This window comes from Alosa alosa, chromosome 19 (genome assembly GCF_017589495.1).
Source record: "Alosa alosa isolate M-15738 ecotype Scorff River chromosome 19, AALO_Geno_1.1, whole genome shotgun sequence".
Classification (NCBI taxonomy): domain Eukaryota; kingdom Metazoa; phylum Chordata; class Actinopteri; order Clupeiformes; family Clupeidae; genus Alosa; species Alosa alosa.
This window is the reverse complement of record NC_063207.1, coordinates 2,819,451-2,836,783: the sequence shown is the minus strand read 5'-3', so window position 1 is coordinate 2,836,783 and position 17,333 is coordinate 2,819,451. Positions and strand designations below refer to the sequence as shown.

The 17,333-nt window shown below is 43.1% G+C and overlaps 1 protein-coding gene across 1 annotated transcript in view; it reads left to right on the top strand.

Annotated features, from left to right (window-relative positions):
- LOC125312292 (integrin beta-1-like) overlaps positions 1-15,298 on the top strand; it is a 43,419-nt gene extending 28,121 nt beyond the window's left edge. Inside the window, exons 13-16 of the mRNA XM_048270748.1 lie at positions 847-1,085; positions 5,217-5,439; positions 5,757-5,986; positions 15,109-15,298. Coding sequence (XP_048126705.1) covers positions 847-1,085; positions 5,217-5,439; positions 5,757-5,986; positions 15,109-15,149 — 733 coding nt within the window. The 3' untranslated portion in view covers positions 15,150-15,298. The remainder of the gene's footprint in view (positions 1-846; positions 1,086-5,216; positions 5,440-5,756; positions 5,987-15,108) is intronic.
- The last annotated feature ends 2,035 nt before the right edge of the window (positions 15,299-17,333 follow it).

Below are 17,333 nucleotides of genomic sequence, written 5' to 3'. Positions count from 1 at the left end.
ACAAAAACACATTTATAACACAACAGGCCACACACACACACACCCTTTACACAAGGACGTAGACAGAGACAACAGTAGCCTAATAAGTGCATGGGCAATGGGGACTCTTGGCATTGAACAGCAGACAGTCGCATGTTGGGGTTGTCCAACCGGCTGTAGCATGATGCATTTTGAACAGAGCCCACGGGCAACGCCATAGGGTCACGCCAGGCTGTCTTCGGGGCTCCCAAAGCACAGCTCAGATCCCTATCCACTATCCCGCTGATCAGCAGCTCGTTGAACCTCTGCAGTGACAGGTCCACTACCGTTCACAGTGTGAATTCCTGCACATCCATACGGTGGCAGCCAGCATGAAAGCCCATCTTGGCGGACATACTGTAGGCAAGGCAAGGCATAGGCAAGGCCCCAGAGCCAAGGGATCCTCAGCCAGGCGCTGGAAGTCCACCTCAGCAGGCAGTAGCAGTTCATCATGCCAGCGGTTCATCATGCCAGCGACTGACTTCACAGATCCATGCAGTCCAGTCTCAGCCAGCCCAAAGAATGTTGAGTTAACGTCAAGGAAACGATCCTTTAGAACACTTTATCAACCGTCTCTGGTCAAGGTTACTTAACGTTAACTTAGCCTGATGCAGTCCAAAAGGCTATCGATGGCTATTGACAGCGAGGTAGAACGCAATGAAAATAACGCTCATGCATAGCGAGTAATTCCATCTTAAAGAATATTACTGTAGATTAAATTATAATATTACCTTTAGCTGGTCAGGCTGTTTTTTTCAGCAGGGTAATTTAAAAAAAAAATTCCAGACAAAGTGGCGTAACTCACCTGTCTGTGTGTGTGTGTCTCAGCTGTAATGAGGGGCGCATTGGTCAGAAGTGTGAGTGCAGCATAGACGAGGTGCGGACAGAGGACCTGGACGCCAGCTGCCGCATGGGCGACGGAACGGACATCTGCAGCAACAACGGAGACTGTGTGTATGCACGGCGAAAGTGCAAGAAGAGGGAGAACCCCGAGGAACGCTACAGCGGCAAATACTGCGAGTGTGACAACTTCAACTGCGACCGCTCCAACAACAAGCTCTGCGGAGGTCAGTGTGTGTTAGTGTGTGTTAGTGTGTGTACTGCGACCGCTCCAACAACAAGCTCTGCGGAGGTCAGTGTGCGTGTGTGTACTGTGACCCGCTCCAACAAGCTCTGTGGAGGTCAGTGTGTGTTAGTGTGTGTACTGCGACCGCTCCAACAACAAGCTCTGCGGAGGTGATTGTGTGTGTGTGTGTGTACTGCGACCGCTCCAACAAGCTCTGCGGAGGTCAGTGTGTGTGAGTGTGTGTACTGTGACCGCTCCAACAACAAGCTCTGCGGAGGTCAGTGTGTTAGTGTGTGTTTGCAAGTGCGTCTAACTGCGCCTGTGCCCACTCAGACAGCAAGCTCTGGAGGCTAGCATGCATATGTACGTGTGTGTGTGTGTGTGTGTATGCCTGTGTTTAAGCGTGAACGCTTCTGTTTAGATGTGTGTTTGAAAGTGTGAAAATTATTCATTATTATGTCATATTGTGTGTGTGTGTGTGTGCGTGCGTGCCTGCGTGTATACAGGTGCTGATCATATAATTAGAATATCATCAAAAAGTTGATTTATGTCAGTAATTCCATTCAAAAAGTAAAACTTGTATATTATATTCATTCATTACACACGGACTGATATATTTCAAAAGTTTATTTTGTGTTTAAATTTTATGTTTATAACTGACAACTAATGAAAATCCCAACTAATGAAAATCCCAAATTCAGTATCTCAGAAAATTAGAATATTACTTAAGACCAATACAAAAAAAGTTTTTTTAGAAGTGTTGGCCAACTGAAAAGTATGAACATGAAAAGTTTGAGCATGGTCAGCACTCAACACTTATTTGGGGCTCCTTTTGCCTGAATTACTGCAGCAATCCGGCGTGGCATGGAGTCGATCAGTCTGTGGCACTACTCAGGTGTTATGAGAGCCCAGCTTGCTCTGATAGTGGCCTTCAGCTCTTCTGCATTGTTGGATCTTCCTCTAGACTTTCTATGGGGTTAAAGGGGTGAAATAAGGATTATATAGGGTATTTCACACTGTTCCTTAAGTTCTCCGAATAGAGTATGTAACATTGGTTGGGCTGAAAATGGCCTGTGTGCTATTCTATGCGCCCTAAGGCAAGCCTAGGAAATAGGCCCTAGAATGAAACAAAAGGTTTTCTCCCTTTTATGGTATGCTCATGAATATTTAGATGAACTGCGTGCTGATTGGTTGGTTTACAACGAGCGAAGCTCCAGAGCAAAGACGCCAATATGGCCAACAGCACTGAGCACTCACTGAAACAGATATATGGAGATACTATGGAGACATAGGTGTTGAACAGTAGCCTAGAAATCTAGACGCACCCTAGCGGCGGCAAATTAATTTGCTCAGCCTGTACGTCTAGTAGCAAACCATAGGGATTTCTATTGGCTGACGCCGTGGACGTCATCCAATCACAGTGCTCTATTTTGTTAGAGTCTTAAGGCGGGCTTAACAGGATGATGACAGTCCTGCGACAGTGAACAACGAGGAAGGTGGCTATGGCGAACGAAGAGCGGTTGTTTGAATCGGCGTTGGCGTCAACTTTGGAGGAGTTGGACTTGTGCTTTTCTTTGAAAGTTGAGCAACACAATGCACTTAAGTCATTCCTTTCAAGAAGGATGTATTTGCCGCTTTGCCAATCGGATACGGTTATGGTCGTAGCGCTGGCCTATTGCATGCCTAGGCAGTTTGAAAGACAATTCTCTGCCCGCCCCTTGGATTAAGCGAGGTGAATGGGTCGATTCCAGACTATACATTTCAATAATATAGGATGGCCCGCCAGGCTAGTTGAACAGCATATTTGAGCCTGAATCAGAGGAAAAATCTGATATAGAGGAGCAACCAGTCGCCCATAGATTGGAAATTACTATTTCAGAGTGGTAAGTTTTGTCATTTATTTGATTTTGCCACACGTAGCCCCGTTAGCTGTAATACTAGTGTAATACTCGCACCTTAGTGTCGTAGACTAAGCTAAACTTTGTATTTAGCATTGTAAGCAACATAAGTTATTAATTTGCACACAAACAAATGGTTTACAACTTCTACCCTCGTGCAATTTTTGTCAAGATGTCCAGTTAGCTGAAAAGTTCGTAGCCAGTCGTGGGCAGTTCAGGCCGTACTGTAACGTTAGTGAAAGGAGTGCTGCTTGCAAGGAAAGAACTCGTTTTAGTCAGTAAGTATATTCTCCTGCTGAATAGGTCATCTGATTAAGAATAACATACATTTTTGTAGTGGTAATATGCGATCTTACAACAGGATGTCCAGTTAGCTGGGCAGGAGCTCTGTGCAGTTTGTAGGCTATATGGCTGAAGTGAAACGAGTAGCCTACTGCTCACGTCAATGAAAATATTACATTTGTGTCAGTAGGTCTAATGTACTCTTGTAACTACTATCCTGCTGATTAAGTCATCTGATTATCGAGATTTGTACCTTCTTTCCATTTAGTATGTGATCCAACTACGGGACGTCCAGTTAGCTGGGCAGGAGCTCTGTGCAGTTTGTAGGCTATAGCTGAAGTGAAACGAGGTCAACAAAAATATTACTAAGCCTACTCTCATTTGTGTCAATTCAATTCACAGACAGACACACACACTTTATATATCCCCAAGGGGCAATTTACATAGTACCATGGAGTAGAGTACAATAATCAAAAATGAATGCGTTTGTCATGTTGTCGTTCTTGTAATTCTATCACCCCTTTAAGGTCAGGCGAGTTTGCTGGCCAATTAAGAACAGGGATACCATGGTCCTTAAACCAGGTACTGGTAGCTTTGGCACTGTGTGCAGGTGCCAAGTCCTGTTGGAAAATGAAATCTTCATCTCCATAAAGTTGGTCAGCAGCAGGAAGCATGGACCGTTTCTCAAAGTCAAGGATGGGTCCTTCAAAGCCGCTCTTTCAAGGATGTTACGTTATCAAATCTCGCCAAGCACTGTTCCAATGTCAAGGGTGCTTTAAAATACTATCAAGTACTGAGTCCTTCGTTCTAAGATTTTCGAGGATGCATGCGTGTATCCTCTGCGTGTTTGTAACACCCACAATCCTGTGCGCACATGATTTGCACTTGTAGCTTCCTGCACACTCGCTAGTCTGTTCCATTGTGTGTTTTCCGTATGCTAAGTAGAAGCCTTGCCTCGTCTTTGAAGGATTTGACTCGGCAGGACTCGTTCTACCAAGCACGAATCCTTGACTTTTGAGAAATGCCAATGAGTTCTCTAAAACTTCCTGGTAGACGGCTGCGTTGACCTTGGACCTCAGAAAACACTGTGGACCATCACCAGCAGATGACATGGCACCCCAAACCATCACTGACTGTGGAAACTTTACACAGGACTTCAAGCGACGTGGATTCTGTGCCTCTCCTCTCTTCCTCCAGACTCTGGGACCTTGATTTCCAAAGGAAATGCAAAATTTACTTTCATCAGAGAACAAAACTTTGGACCACTCAGCAGCAGTCCAGTCCTTTTTGTCTTTAGCCCAGGCGAGACGCGGCTGACGCTGTCTCTTGTACTTTGCAGGCGTTTTGAGTTAATAGCATCCATCAGGCAAGTGTTATTTAAATAAACTCCTGGTGTACTTACAAACTTTCCAATGCCTCGTTTTATGAGTAAAGAGCATAGTTGTATTACTGTAGAAGTTTCGTACCATTCAGGGCATTATTAGTGGGATAATTTACGAGATAAAAGTAGGTTCCATTACGCCTGGAGAAAGTCATTCATTTCTGACAGCGCTACTCGACCAGGGTTCGACCAAGGGAAAACACGTTCTGGGAGGGTGTTTGGCTCGGGGTCATGGTGCAAAGGACCCTAGGGAGAAATTACTCCGAACCATCGCTTTAATTAGCTGATTAGAGTGTGGCACCAGATGTCTTCAATATTGAACTTTTTCACAATATTCTAATTTTCTGAGATACTGAATTTGGGGTTTTCATTAGTTGTCAGTTATAATCATCAAAATTAAAAGAAATAAACACTTGAAATATATCAGTCTATGTGGAATGAATGTATATATTGTACAAGTTTCACTTTTTGAATGGAATTACTGAAATAAATCAACTTTATCATGATATTCTAATTATATGACCTGTGTGTGTGTGTGTGTGTGTGTGTTTAACTCTACTTCTGTCTGCAGGCCATGGGCGCTGTGAGTGCCGCGTCTGTATCTGTGACGCTTACTACGTGGGCAGCGCTTGCGACTGCTCTCTGGACACCTCCACCTGTCTGGCCAAGAACAAGCAGATCTGTAACGGCCGCGGCACCTGCGAGTGCGGAGTGTGTAAGTGCACTGACCCCAAGTTCCAAGGAGCCACCTGTGAAGTGTGTCCAACCTGTCCAGGAGTGTGTACAGAGCACAAGTGAGTGTCTCTCTCTCTCTCTCATATACTCATCATATACTCACATCTGCACAGACACACTCACTGTCTCACAGACACACACACTCTCACACACGCACATACATTAACGCATTCAAGGCGTTGTTACTTTGTGCCTTGCCATGTAGACACCCTCTCCTGGTGTGGATGTCTGCATAATTCCCCCTCACTGTCTTACTCTCTTATCTGAAACCAAACCAGTCATGCACAACCGTGTCAACAGTGTATCTGTGTTATTGTGTTCAGCAGTATAATTACTGTGTGTGTTTGTGTGTGTGTGTGTGTGTGTGTGTGTGTAGGGAGTGTGTGCAGTGTCGTGCCTTCGGTACTGGTGAGAAGGAGACGTGTGAGCGTGACTGCATGTATTTCCACCTGGAGATGGTGAAGAGCCGTGATGACCTCCCACAGCCTGGGGCCGAGCCCTTCATCTCCCACTGCAAGGAGCGCGACGCCAACGACTGCTGGTTCTACTACACCTACGCCGTCAAGAACGACACCACCAAGGTCGTCCACGTGGTGGAGACTGCAGGTACACACACACACACACACACACATTTTTGAAATCAGCACGTTACAACTTGTCTACAGATTATGAAACGTATTTTCAAAGACCCACGGGAGAAGTCTCTCGGTTAGCCTACATTTAACCCTCTAGGCGCCACGGTCGACTTTTGTCGACAAGATGCGGCACTGAATAAAACGGCCGATTTTGTCAAATAGGGTGTCATAATTCGTTCAAACTCCACTCCACTAGATGGCAGACATGTCATACGTCATCACCGAGTCGATAAAACGTCATGCTTCTATACAAAATCTTCCCTCTAGAGCGCATTGAATCAGTTCGAATCAGAGCGGTATTGTCAACGTCAGAGTATTTGCATTACATTATCGTGTAATGGCATCAGAAAAGTTTACCCGCAATGAAGTGTTGGGTTTTCTATTCGCTGACCCTGATTCTGAAGGAGAATATCTGCCTTTAGAAAATGACGGATGATTCGTTTACTCGCCACGCTTTAGATGCGTCCCTGCCTTGCAATGGTGCAGCTGGACAAAGTTTAGACCTACACCAAGCACAAATGAATCCTTTGCCCAATGTAGATGGTCCTTTGCCCAATGTCAGTGCTGGGAACAATGTTTCACTGGGTCATAGTGTTCATCGGGAAGTTAGCAGGCGTGTTAGTGATGTGGGAAACGAGGCTGTAAGTTATGTGGGGGTCCAGTCTTTTTACAGCGCTACGCTAGCCAGCTAGCTTCTTTGTCTTCTGACCGTGTGCCTCTCCGCAATAGCGGCGACAGTAACGTGTTGTTGGAGCATTTGTCTAATGCCACTGGGGATGTTAGACGAGGTCGAAGTGTTCATAGGACAGTTAGGGGGCAACGTGGAGGCAGGGGGAGTCGCAATGAGAATGACAGTAGGCCCTAGTTCAAGCTGTGCAACTTCTCTCTCCTTTCGGCGTCGCGAGGCAGATCAGGCCGTGCTGGTCGCAGCAGGAGCAGAGGCGGTGTGACACGGGGCAGAGGAGCCATGCATAGTTTAGTGCAAGATGATGGCTTTGAGTACTTGGCCAATGAGGAGCAGTACCAAAGTTGGATCACGTCTTTTGATCAGCCAATTGGTTATCTGGGGGAAAGAGAACTCTCCAATGCCAATTCGCCCCTAGATTTTCTATCACTCTTTCTCTCTGACTTCTGGAATTTACTTGTCATTGAGACAAATCGCTATGCCCATCAGTTTTTAGCCTCCCATCAACTCCAGCCACACTCCAGATTTCATCAATGGTCTGATGTAACTGTCAGTGAAATGAAAGCCTTCTTTTCTCTGCATTTGAGTATGGGTCTGGTAGAGAAGTCAGAGTTGGAGGATTATTGGGCTGAATATTGGCCAACAGAAACACCTGGATTTGGGAAGGTGATGTCCAGGAATAGATTTGAGATGTTGTCTTTCCTTCATTTCAGCAATAATGAGGAGTATGTTGACAGGGGTCAGCCAGGCTATGACAAAATCCGCCCAATCATTATGGCCGCCGCTAGCGAAGCGGTCATATAGGGATTGTCAAAGTCCCCCCGTCATCTACTTCCTGAATTTTTGGTCAACGATACCCAGGACACCGAACCACCGGGACACATGAAATTTGGTGGGTATGTAGCCCCACTAGACTTTTACGGAAAAATGTTGTTTCGTCCCTGGGGTCCTCCCCGTGCCCCCCGAACCGTAAAAAAAAGCAGTTTTTCCTAAATAACTACCTGAACCGTGGCACGAGGGATGAAGAATCTTTTATGGTATGTTGGTCTCAAGGGCCCACATCAATCTGGCCCATAATCACTCATTTGTGATTTGCACCCCCCCCGGTAAAAAATGAAAATGCAATATTATTCTGCTTTAATCGCCCCGGTCTTCAGTTAAGATGTTCAGAACTGCACCAAATTTTATTTGTATGATTGACCTGGCATTCTCTGGCGGTATGCCAAGTTTGTAGAATTTCATCCATGGGGGGGGTCTTAAAAAAATTAGGTTATGTGTACATTTAGTGACTGTACACTCATTGGCCTGTAAATGGCGGTGCACACATATACACATGCACACACACAGGCACCCACATACCATCGGTATTAGAACGGACGATACATAATTACAAATTCAGTAGGATTAAAAGAAAGCCAAAATATATAATCATCATCATCATCATGGCTGCATTTCCAGTATTGGCGATAAGTAGTCGTTTGTCCACTAGATGGCGCATCTTTGCAGTGAGACGTAATTTTGTTGGAAGTTAAACGTGGGTTGGAATAACAATGGACGCTTCCTACAAGGACTATAGTTTACCGCAGATAACGTCTAATAAGGATAGGATGATGTTCACATGAAATGTAATTCCCATTTCTTCTTGAAGCCGAAATAAATCTGAGGATGTTTATCGGACATGCTTGGTTTTACTGCAGGAATGCGTTAATCTTATAATATCAATAAGGACCTAGGTAATGTTACCGTTAGCGTTGGTTGAGTGATGATGGAGGCCAATTTGATTGATTGCATTTGTAGAAAACTATAAATGCGGTTATACCAAGCAAATTGATAGCAGCACTGTAATTGTATCTTTCGACTGTCATTTGTTGCATGTGCTACAAAAATCATTCTGTGCAATGGAAGATTTACCAATGTTACACCGGTCTGATACAGTTTTGCCTATACATGCGTGAGACTGAGACGCCTGTTTATTTTGTTTTAAGTGCGTGCAGGGTATGAGAGGGGAATCGATGTGCTTTGATTCCAGCTTGGTAGTTGTAGTCTGTGAAATTAAAAAGCACGTGTGTGTGAAGTATCCAGACAATGACGCCTTCATTTCATTATGGCTGCTTTAGCAACACACCTTAAGCTACTGTGTAGTGGGTCCCATTTAGAAGTGGCTACTTCATTCGCGCTTTCCTTGACTCATGGAGCTGCGTGAATTTTATTACAACTTTTCGCCACGATATGGCAGTTTAAGTCCGCTTGATACTGTAAGGCGTAAGCCATTGGTTTCCAAAGGAGATTTTATTTGTGTCGCCAGCATAGCCTATTAAAAATTTATGTTGTAAATAGGCCTACCTTATAAGCCTACCTGTAGCTTAGGGAAACTAACAGCTTTCTATTAGGATCTAGTGTGTTACAGTTTTGTCATAACTCCCTGATGCATTTTTGCATTTAGAATAGCCAGAGCGTGAACAATATCGGGTGCCTATGGACTAGGCTTGGTGAACCCAGCCTGATCTGCCCGCTATTTATTTTTTGATTTCTTAAAAGATTGAGTTTGGTCTGGTGAAAGCCAGACTAGCCATGGACCTCAGTTACACAATGCAAGGGAACATGAATCAGCCTATATTTGCACGAACAATAACGGACAACAGCTCTTCAACTTTGGCCCGTTAAAATGTGTATGAACAGTCTAGCTTTACGCATTTCATCAAGGCCCATTTGGACATGTCAGTTATTTGCACCACTAGATGTAAAACAGCATTTCGTTTCAGACTACTGTTACTTAAGTTGTGCATTAACAATAACGTTTCAGACTACTGTTACTTAATTTGTGCATTGACAATAAAGTATTACATGAACTAAAGATGACTAAAATCTTATGTAGAAGAAGAAACATTCACAAAAAATCCATCCATCCAAAAAGGACCTTTTGATTTTGATAGCTGTTGAAAACGGCACGGAACTGACAGATGTTTTTGTTTATAAATAAATAAATAAATAAATAAATAACATTATGCTGATACCTTTTTGCTTTTCCCAAATACAATGTAGCCTACAGGTGTAAGTGACCTTTCATCAATCCAGTTGCAATGGATGAACTGTGATGAACTGCCCTACTTGTGATTGTTTAGAGATGGTAAAGGTTTTATAACAATGCTACATCTTCTTTGGCTATTCTACAATCTATTCACCTTTTCAGCACCAGTAGGCTACTTTCTGTGCAGCCGCACACACACACACTCAGGCATGCCAAACAAGCATACACAAAAGTTTCAAGAGTGGGGGATGGAGTAAAATATGGAGACAAATTGAAGTGTGATTTATTTTCGCGGAACGGCTGTACAGGACTGAGCGGCGGTCATATTTTGTACCGCTATGCGGTACATCTAGTTAATTTGGTCATCCCCCGGTTTTCAGCAGTGTATGGCCCATCTAAGCAGCTGTCACTGGATGAAATGACCATTGCATTCAAAGGGAAATCCACACTCAAAATGTATAACCCAAACAAACCAGACAAATATGGTTACAAAGTATTTGTTCTGAGTGAAGCAAAGTCAGGCTATGTGCTACAGTGGTCCATGTACACCGGACAAAATAGGCCTAATGCTGATTTCGGTGCCACACACCTTGTTGTCCGTGAGCTGATGGCCCCGTACACAGGGAAAGGGCATGAGGTGTACATGGACAGCTATTACACCTCGCCAGCCATAGCAGATGAGCTGGCAAGTAATAATTCGGGTTTGTGTGGGACTGTCAGCAGTAACAGGAAGGGGATGCCAAAGGGCTTCACCCGTGAACAGTTACCGTGAGATGACCCAGTCTTCATGAGGAAGGGGAAAATGCTAGCTTGTGCGTGGCATGATACAAAGCGCCTCACAATGCTCTCTTCACTGCATTCCAACACGTGTCAGAAAGCGCATCAGGACCAAACACACTGATAGTGGCTATAGGGAGATAAATAGGCCTGTTTGTGTTGATGACTACTATTCTTTCATGAATAGAATGAAAGAATGAAGAGAATGAAGATCTACCTCTTTCCCCATAGATCAAAGAAATGGTACAATAGGATTTTCAATGCCATTCTCAGTGTAAGCATGGTGAATGCCTGCATCATTTATTGCCGCTGCACTGCTGCTCCTCACAAGCCCCTGAAAGTCTTCGTGCAGGATGTCATCACTGCTTTACTGGAAGGCTTCTCCAGGAAAGAGAGCAACAAAGGCCGAAAGTCATCCTCACTGGGAGACATGCCACAGAGACTCACTGAACGCCACTTTATCTGCCAGGCTGATGGTAAGCCAGATTGTGTCGTTTGTTCTGATCGGACCCGCCCTAAAGGCCGCCGTCAGACAAAATACATGTGTAGGCAGTGTGGGGTGGGTCTTTGTGTTGTGCCTTGCAATGAGAGGTACCACACCCTGAAACACTACAAGAAATGTCACCTGGATGGATAGGGAGTCATTATCTCTACAGCAAAAGGCCTGCTACATAAATTCTTTTTTTTGTCTGCCATTTATTAGCAATGATTTAGACTGTTGATTTACTATCTATTTCCCTGACCATTTAGTAGTGTACACTATGTGTTCTTTTTTGTGAGTTCATGTCCTTGTGATGTATGTGTCTTTGTCAGCTAAAAAAAACAACCAAAAAAACATCAACAAAAACATCAAAAAGAAGAAAAAAAATACTAACATTGTCTCTCGTCTCGTCATCTCACTCCTGATCTGTGCCTTGCCGTGGCGAGTGAGCTTTTGAACTAAACAGGTCTTGTCTACTTGTGTTTGTGTGTCATATGAATAATATATATGTGCCCCATACATGGCTTCAGAGTGCCTACTGTATGTAGTAAATGGAAAATCTCTACAGCAAAAGGCCAACCTACCGCTACATTCATTCGGTTTGTTACTGCCATTTATTAGTAATGATTTACACAGTTTGTTTACTACTTACTATTTACCTGAGCATTCAGTATTGTGCAATATAGCACACAGAAGATGAGGGACATTTTGGGGGGAAAGAAGTGCTGAATTTTATCATTCAAACATGCGACTTTTCATGAAAATTCTATAATCCAAGATGGCCGCCACGCCATATGACGTCATAATATGCTAATTAGATGGGGACATTTAATCCCTACATAAACTTTGGGTCATCCTTAATATTTCTCTAATTTACAGAAAGTCTCTATCTCATCACTTTTAAGATATAGCCTTTTGAAATTAAGATGTCAAAATCGAACGTTTCGAAAAAAAACCTCTGGCGCCTAAAGGGTTAACGTTGCAAACTTAGAAAACACTTGGGAAACTAAACACTCCGACCACCGTGATTTACATATATATTAGCTATCCAGCTATCAACCAGTGGTTTCAACCAGCACTGCTGTGGCAGCTGAAGCAGAGCCAAGAAAAGATAACTAGTAAAACATGTAGGGAGAGAGAGAGAGAGAGAGAGAGAGAGAGAGAGAGAAAAGATAACTAGAGAGAGAGAAAACATGAGAGAGGGAGAGAGAGAGAGAATCTGCTAATATGCTGCGACAGAGAGCCAACTAGTGCAGATAAAAGCAGTAATGTAGGCAAGCCTGCAGACATGCCAAAAGGGCATTTGTATCAGATCATCAGCGAACATGTCACTGGATTTAATCCAAAATGCCTGAATGTCACACACCACACAGTACGTAATCACAATGTAATGCATCTGCTATATGTGCTGAATAGGCTGAGTAGAATTTAAGACTTTAGGCCTGACGTGTGCATATTTTGAGTCTGTAATAATATTCATATTTTCCTATGAATATTATTTATTGTGTGTGTTTTTGAGTTGATAATTCATTAGTACCAATTACATATTGTATTGTGTAACTGCTGTTTGTAATGACTCCAATGAAATACACAAGGTTTTTGGGAGCCCTAAGGAAACCCAGTGGTGTTACATCCTTTGCTATTTGACTGTAGCCATCAAATTGTGGTGTAGAACAAGTTATACACAGTTTGAAATATCCAGAAGATTTGTTTTGGATTTAGAATGTTTTTCAGCAACTTACAACTTATTTAACTTCACTTGTTTTCCTTATTATTGCCTATTAGTGATATTTTTCTAGGGTTGTGGAAATAACACATAAGGCTAATGTGCCCCCCCCCCCCCCCCCCCCATGAATAATCGTTAATCGATAATCGATCGATAATTTTGCCATAATCGAGCAGCCCTAAAAACATAACAATCTGTTCCAGCCAATCACAGACGAGATGCAGAGAGAGAGTTTCAATTGCAACTGGAGGGAGTAGCGAGCTAGCTCTGTTTTTTGTTTGAATGTCAACAGAAGTCATGTTATCCAACATCGCTTAGAGCACCTTTAAAGAAGCCCTATGCAGGTCTGGTTATTCCTTCGCTGTTTCTGGGTTTTCGCCTGATTTGAGCTCGCATTTTTCACGACATAGCTCCCCCTGCAGCTTCGGGAGCAAGTGACTGCTACGCTAAACCCCCACTAGCTAGCGAGCTAGTGTTACACTTTTACCCCAAGGATGACTCACAGGAGGCGGCAACACATTTACTTCTTTTATTCTGTGAACATATATGAAAATGGCAACAGGTGAATAAATCGTGCTCACTCCAATCTCCATCAGCTATGCATCTCAATCATAACATATGCAATCCTACAAACACAAAACTAAACTGCATATCTGTCATTAAACTGTGTGTGTGTGTGTGCGTGCGCACACGTGCACATGTATGAGTGCACACGGGTGCCTGTGTGTGTAGAACAAAGGTACTAGACCTGATAAGTTCAGTACAGTCATCTAAATCATCCCCTTACAATGCATAGCGTTACGATGCATCATTTACACTAACATCTTACAGTAGCCTAGTTATTAATGCCCATATCCGAGACATACAGAAAGCAGTCAAACATCATAATATCATTGTGTACCGTGTCTGTGTGTGCGTGGGCCTGCACGTGTAGTGCGAGTGTAAGCTATATGGCACTTATAGCACACACCACGTTGCTACCGTTGTAGCTTCAAGTAACGTTAATAGTGGGCTACTGGAATAGCATGCTTAGCAGCGAACTCACGCGAGCTTATTCACATTTTCTATACAGGACATAAATTAATCATTAATCATTTATACAAATTGTAACAGAAATGGTAATAACATAAGAAAAAGAGTGAAACCTCACAATAGTAGTACATATACCTGCTTCTAGAAGATATTACATGCTAGCGGACATGCTGCTAACAACATCTTCCTTACCGTCTAATCTCACTTAGTCATGTCAACACAGTGCATTTCCCACCCGCATTAAACTCAAAATATAGCAACAACCAAAACAACCATGAGTATTTATCTGTATCTCATCTAGTTATCTACTTACTATTGACTTCTAACATGGTTTCAAGCCCCTTACCTGTGAACATATATGAAAATGGCAACAGGTGAATAAATCGTGCTCACTCCGATCTCCATCAGCTATGCATCTGAATAGCGCAGGAGTGAAGCACAGTTGACGTTCCCACAGAGGTCATAGGTCAGAAAGTACTTTTCAAAAATAAATATTTTCAACTTGTTCTATAATCTTTCTTTTCCTAATCCATTCTACTATTTGTAATTTGACCATTTCTACTGTCATGAACAAACAATCAACATTTTTAACAAAAACAATATTTGCGGTTGCTACACTAGCCATCAATAAACCAAGCTAAACACATAGGGCTCACAATAAAACGGTCGAGCAAACACATTGTTCAAGAGACTATCAAATCACATTACAAAAACGAAGTTCACCCAAGAGTAGGCTACCTACAATTTCAACAGCAAAAAAAGCCAAGTCTGAGTCCGTTTTGCAGTCTTCTTAGAAACTACAATCTGACTACATTTTCGAATATTTCCACCGAGTTACATCCGGATTTCTTCGGTCCGTGACCAGAAAGTTGCATATTCGGTTTTTCCGCGGAGAAGCACTAGGGGGAGACGAAGCACCCACCAAACGACCCAAAAAGTGTTGTAGAACCATCACAACGACTCTCAACCTGCATAATTAAGGTCCTTTTTGCTAAAATTATTGCATATGGCCTCTTTAATGTTGTAAGGGAGGCTGTTCCAGAGCTTGGGTGCTCTAACTGCAAAAGATCGGTCACCCTTATTTGAAAGTCTACTTTCGGAGCAGCTAAACGGCCCAGGTTGGAGCATCTGAGGGGCCGAGCCTGACAGTAGGGGGTTCAAATCTATCCTAAAACTCACTGGCAACCAATGTAGATTGGCCAGAACTGGGGTGATGTGTTCCCTAGATTTAGACTTAGAGCCTAGCTGCTGAGTTCTGAACATACACACACATACTTTTAGGAAAAGTTCCACTATTTGTAACAGCTGAGCTAGAGAGAGAGTTCTGTTTTTGACTCCATGTTCCATAATTCCTTTTTTTCCAGAATGCCGTGGAATGCCTGACATGTCCTTTTTGAAGGGATGAGTGTAAAGAATGACACCTCCAAGGTCGTCCATACGGAATAGGTCACAGGTGCGCGGACACACACACACACACACACACACACACACACATTCTTATGTGAGAAAATAATGTTCAATAAATAAATATAGCAGGAAACTGCGGTTCCTTCATTTGGCTAACTAGCTGTTCTTCTGTTCTGCACTGTTCTGGTGAAGCATTTTGGACTTGTGTCTTTCTCAGTTATATTGGTTTTCTGTAGGTGAGGACAAAACGTTGTTGAATTAGATCTTAATATCAATGTGTCCATAACTGAAAGAGAATTTACTCGATGTATTACGCTGTGAGGTTGTCTAAGTCTTACGCGGTTTCAAGGCTTTTTTTGTTTGGTCACATACAGCAAACATCTCCTCATGGTTCACTAGCTGCCTGTCCCCTGCGCGGTAAAAAGTCCAAAAACTGCAACAAAAACAGCCTGATCCAGTCTGGACCATGAAATATAACAAACTGTTCCAGCCAATCACCAACGAGATGCGCGTTCATGTCAGTTTTAATTGCACGGGAGGGAGGGGCGAGCAAGCTCTCTGTTTTGTTTGAAACGTCAACAGAAGTAACTTTACCCAACCGTGCTTAGAGAACCTTTGAACAAGCAGAGCACTCCGTGAGCACAATCCTCCTCATGTAGCTCAAACTCGAGATTAATTAATAATTAATATAATTACTATATAATTAATATAAATATGTTGGCTTTTATATGCCGAGATAAACACTGTCTAACAATAATCATAAGATGTAGATCACCTGTAGGCAATCGATTTGATATGAAAATGTTCCTTCTCAGAGACTAAGGAAAAATCTCAAAAATGTTTCATTAAAATATTGCATTTTCTGGTTAAAGCTGGTTAAAGTAAAATTGGAACTAAATGCACTTTCTAACAAAAAAAAACATCAATTTGCTCTATATCAATTGAAAAGTAAAAATTATGAAATGGGACAGAAAACAGGTAAAATACTTTTATATTGAAGAGGTTCATTAGGCTTACTGTTTCTCTGTACAAGCCAATAAGGTGAAATTGTGTACCTGACAAGTTTCGGCTACCTTGCCTCTGTAGCCTTCATCAGAGGTGTCACGTGATGTTGGTGTGACGTCGTCTGAGCTGTGTTATATGTGTCCCCTGGGGTGCTCCAGGGGGGGAGTGGGGCGCCCTCTGCTGTCTGGTGGTTTTTCATACAGCCGGGGGCAGCCCTGCAGGACTGTGTCCCAGGTGTGGGATAGCTGTTAGGCTCCTTCATCCCGGTTCACAGTCTTTGGGGCCCGCTTCCTGATTTCAACCGCCTCTTTGATCCATCGTTGGAATTTGTTGCTTTCCGTTCTGATGACCTTGGCTGCGTCCAATATTTTGATATTTCATATCAAACCGTTCATAAGATGGTTTTCCCTCTTGCAGTGGTCTGAAATGGCAGATTTCAGATTTTCTTGTGTTGCTTGGTTGCTGTTGCTTCTTGTTGCACGGATGAGCGTTCCAGATGTTTCCTTTTCACCTTCTTTCTGGTGTTCCTTTTTTCGTGTGCATGTTAGGCAAGGGATCTCGTATATCACATCACACTTTTTCTCAGGGGGAATCTGATCCTTAGGGTGTACACGGCCATCCCACCACATCAGGTGGGATGGAAAACTCCATATAACACAGCTCAGACGACGTCACACCAACATCACGTGACACCTCTGATGAAGGCTACAGAGGCAAGGTAGCCGAAACTTGTCAGGTACACAATTTTACCTTATTGGCTTGTACAGAGAAACAGTAAGAAATAGGTAAAATACTTGCTCAAAGACTTCAAGGACAAAAAACATCTCTAATCATTCAAGCAGTAAAATCAAACATCATAAAGGTGCTCTAAGCGATGCTGGGTAACGTCACTTCTGTTGACTTTCAAACAAAACAGAGAGCTAGCTCGCTACTTCCTCCCCCTCCCTCCCGTGCTGCTCCCATGCAATTGAAACTCCTAAACGCGCATCATGTCTGTGATTTGCTGGAACAGTTTGTTATGTTTTTTATGGGCTAGGTTTGCCCAGGTTGTTTTTGTTTCGTTTTTGGAGCCTGGGCTGTCCAGAGATCGCATTTTTTTACAGTGTATTCAGGACACAGACAGCTAGCGGTTGGTTAGGTGATGTTTGCAGTAAGTGACATAAAATGTTTTGGCCTA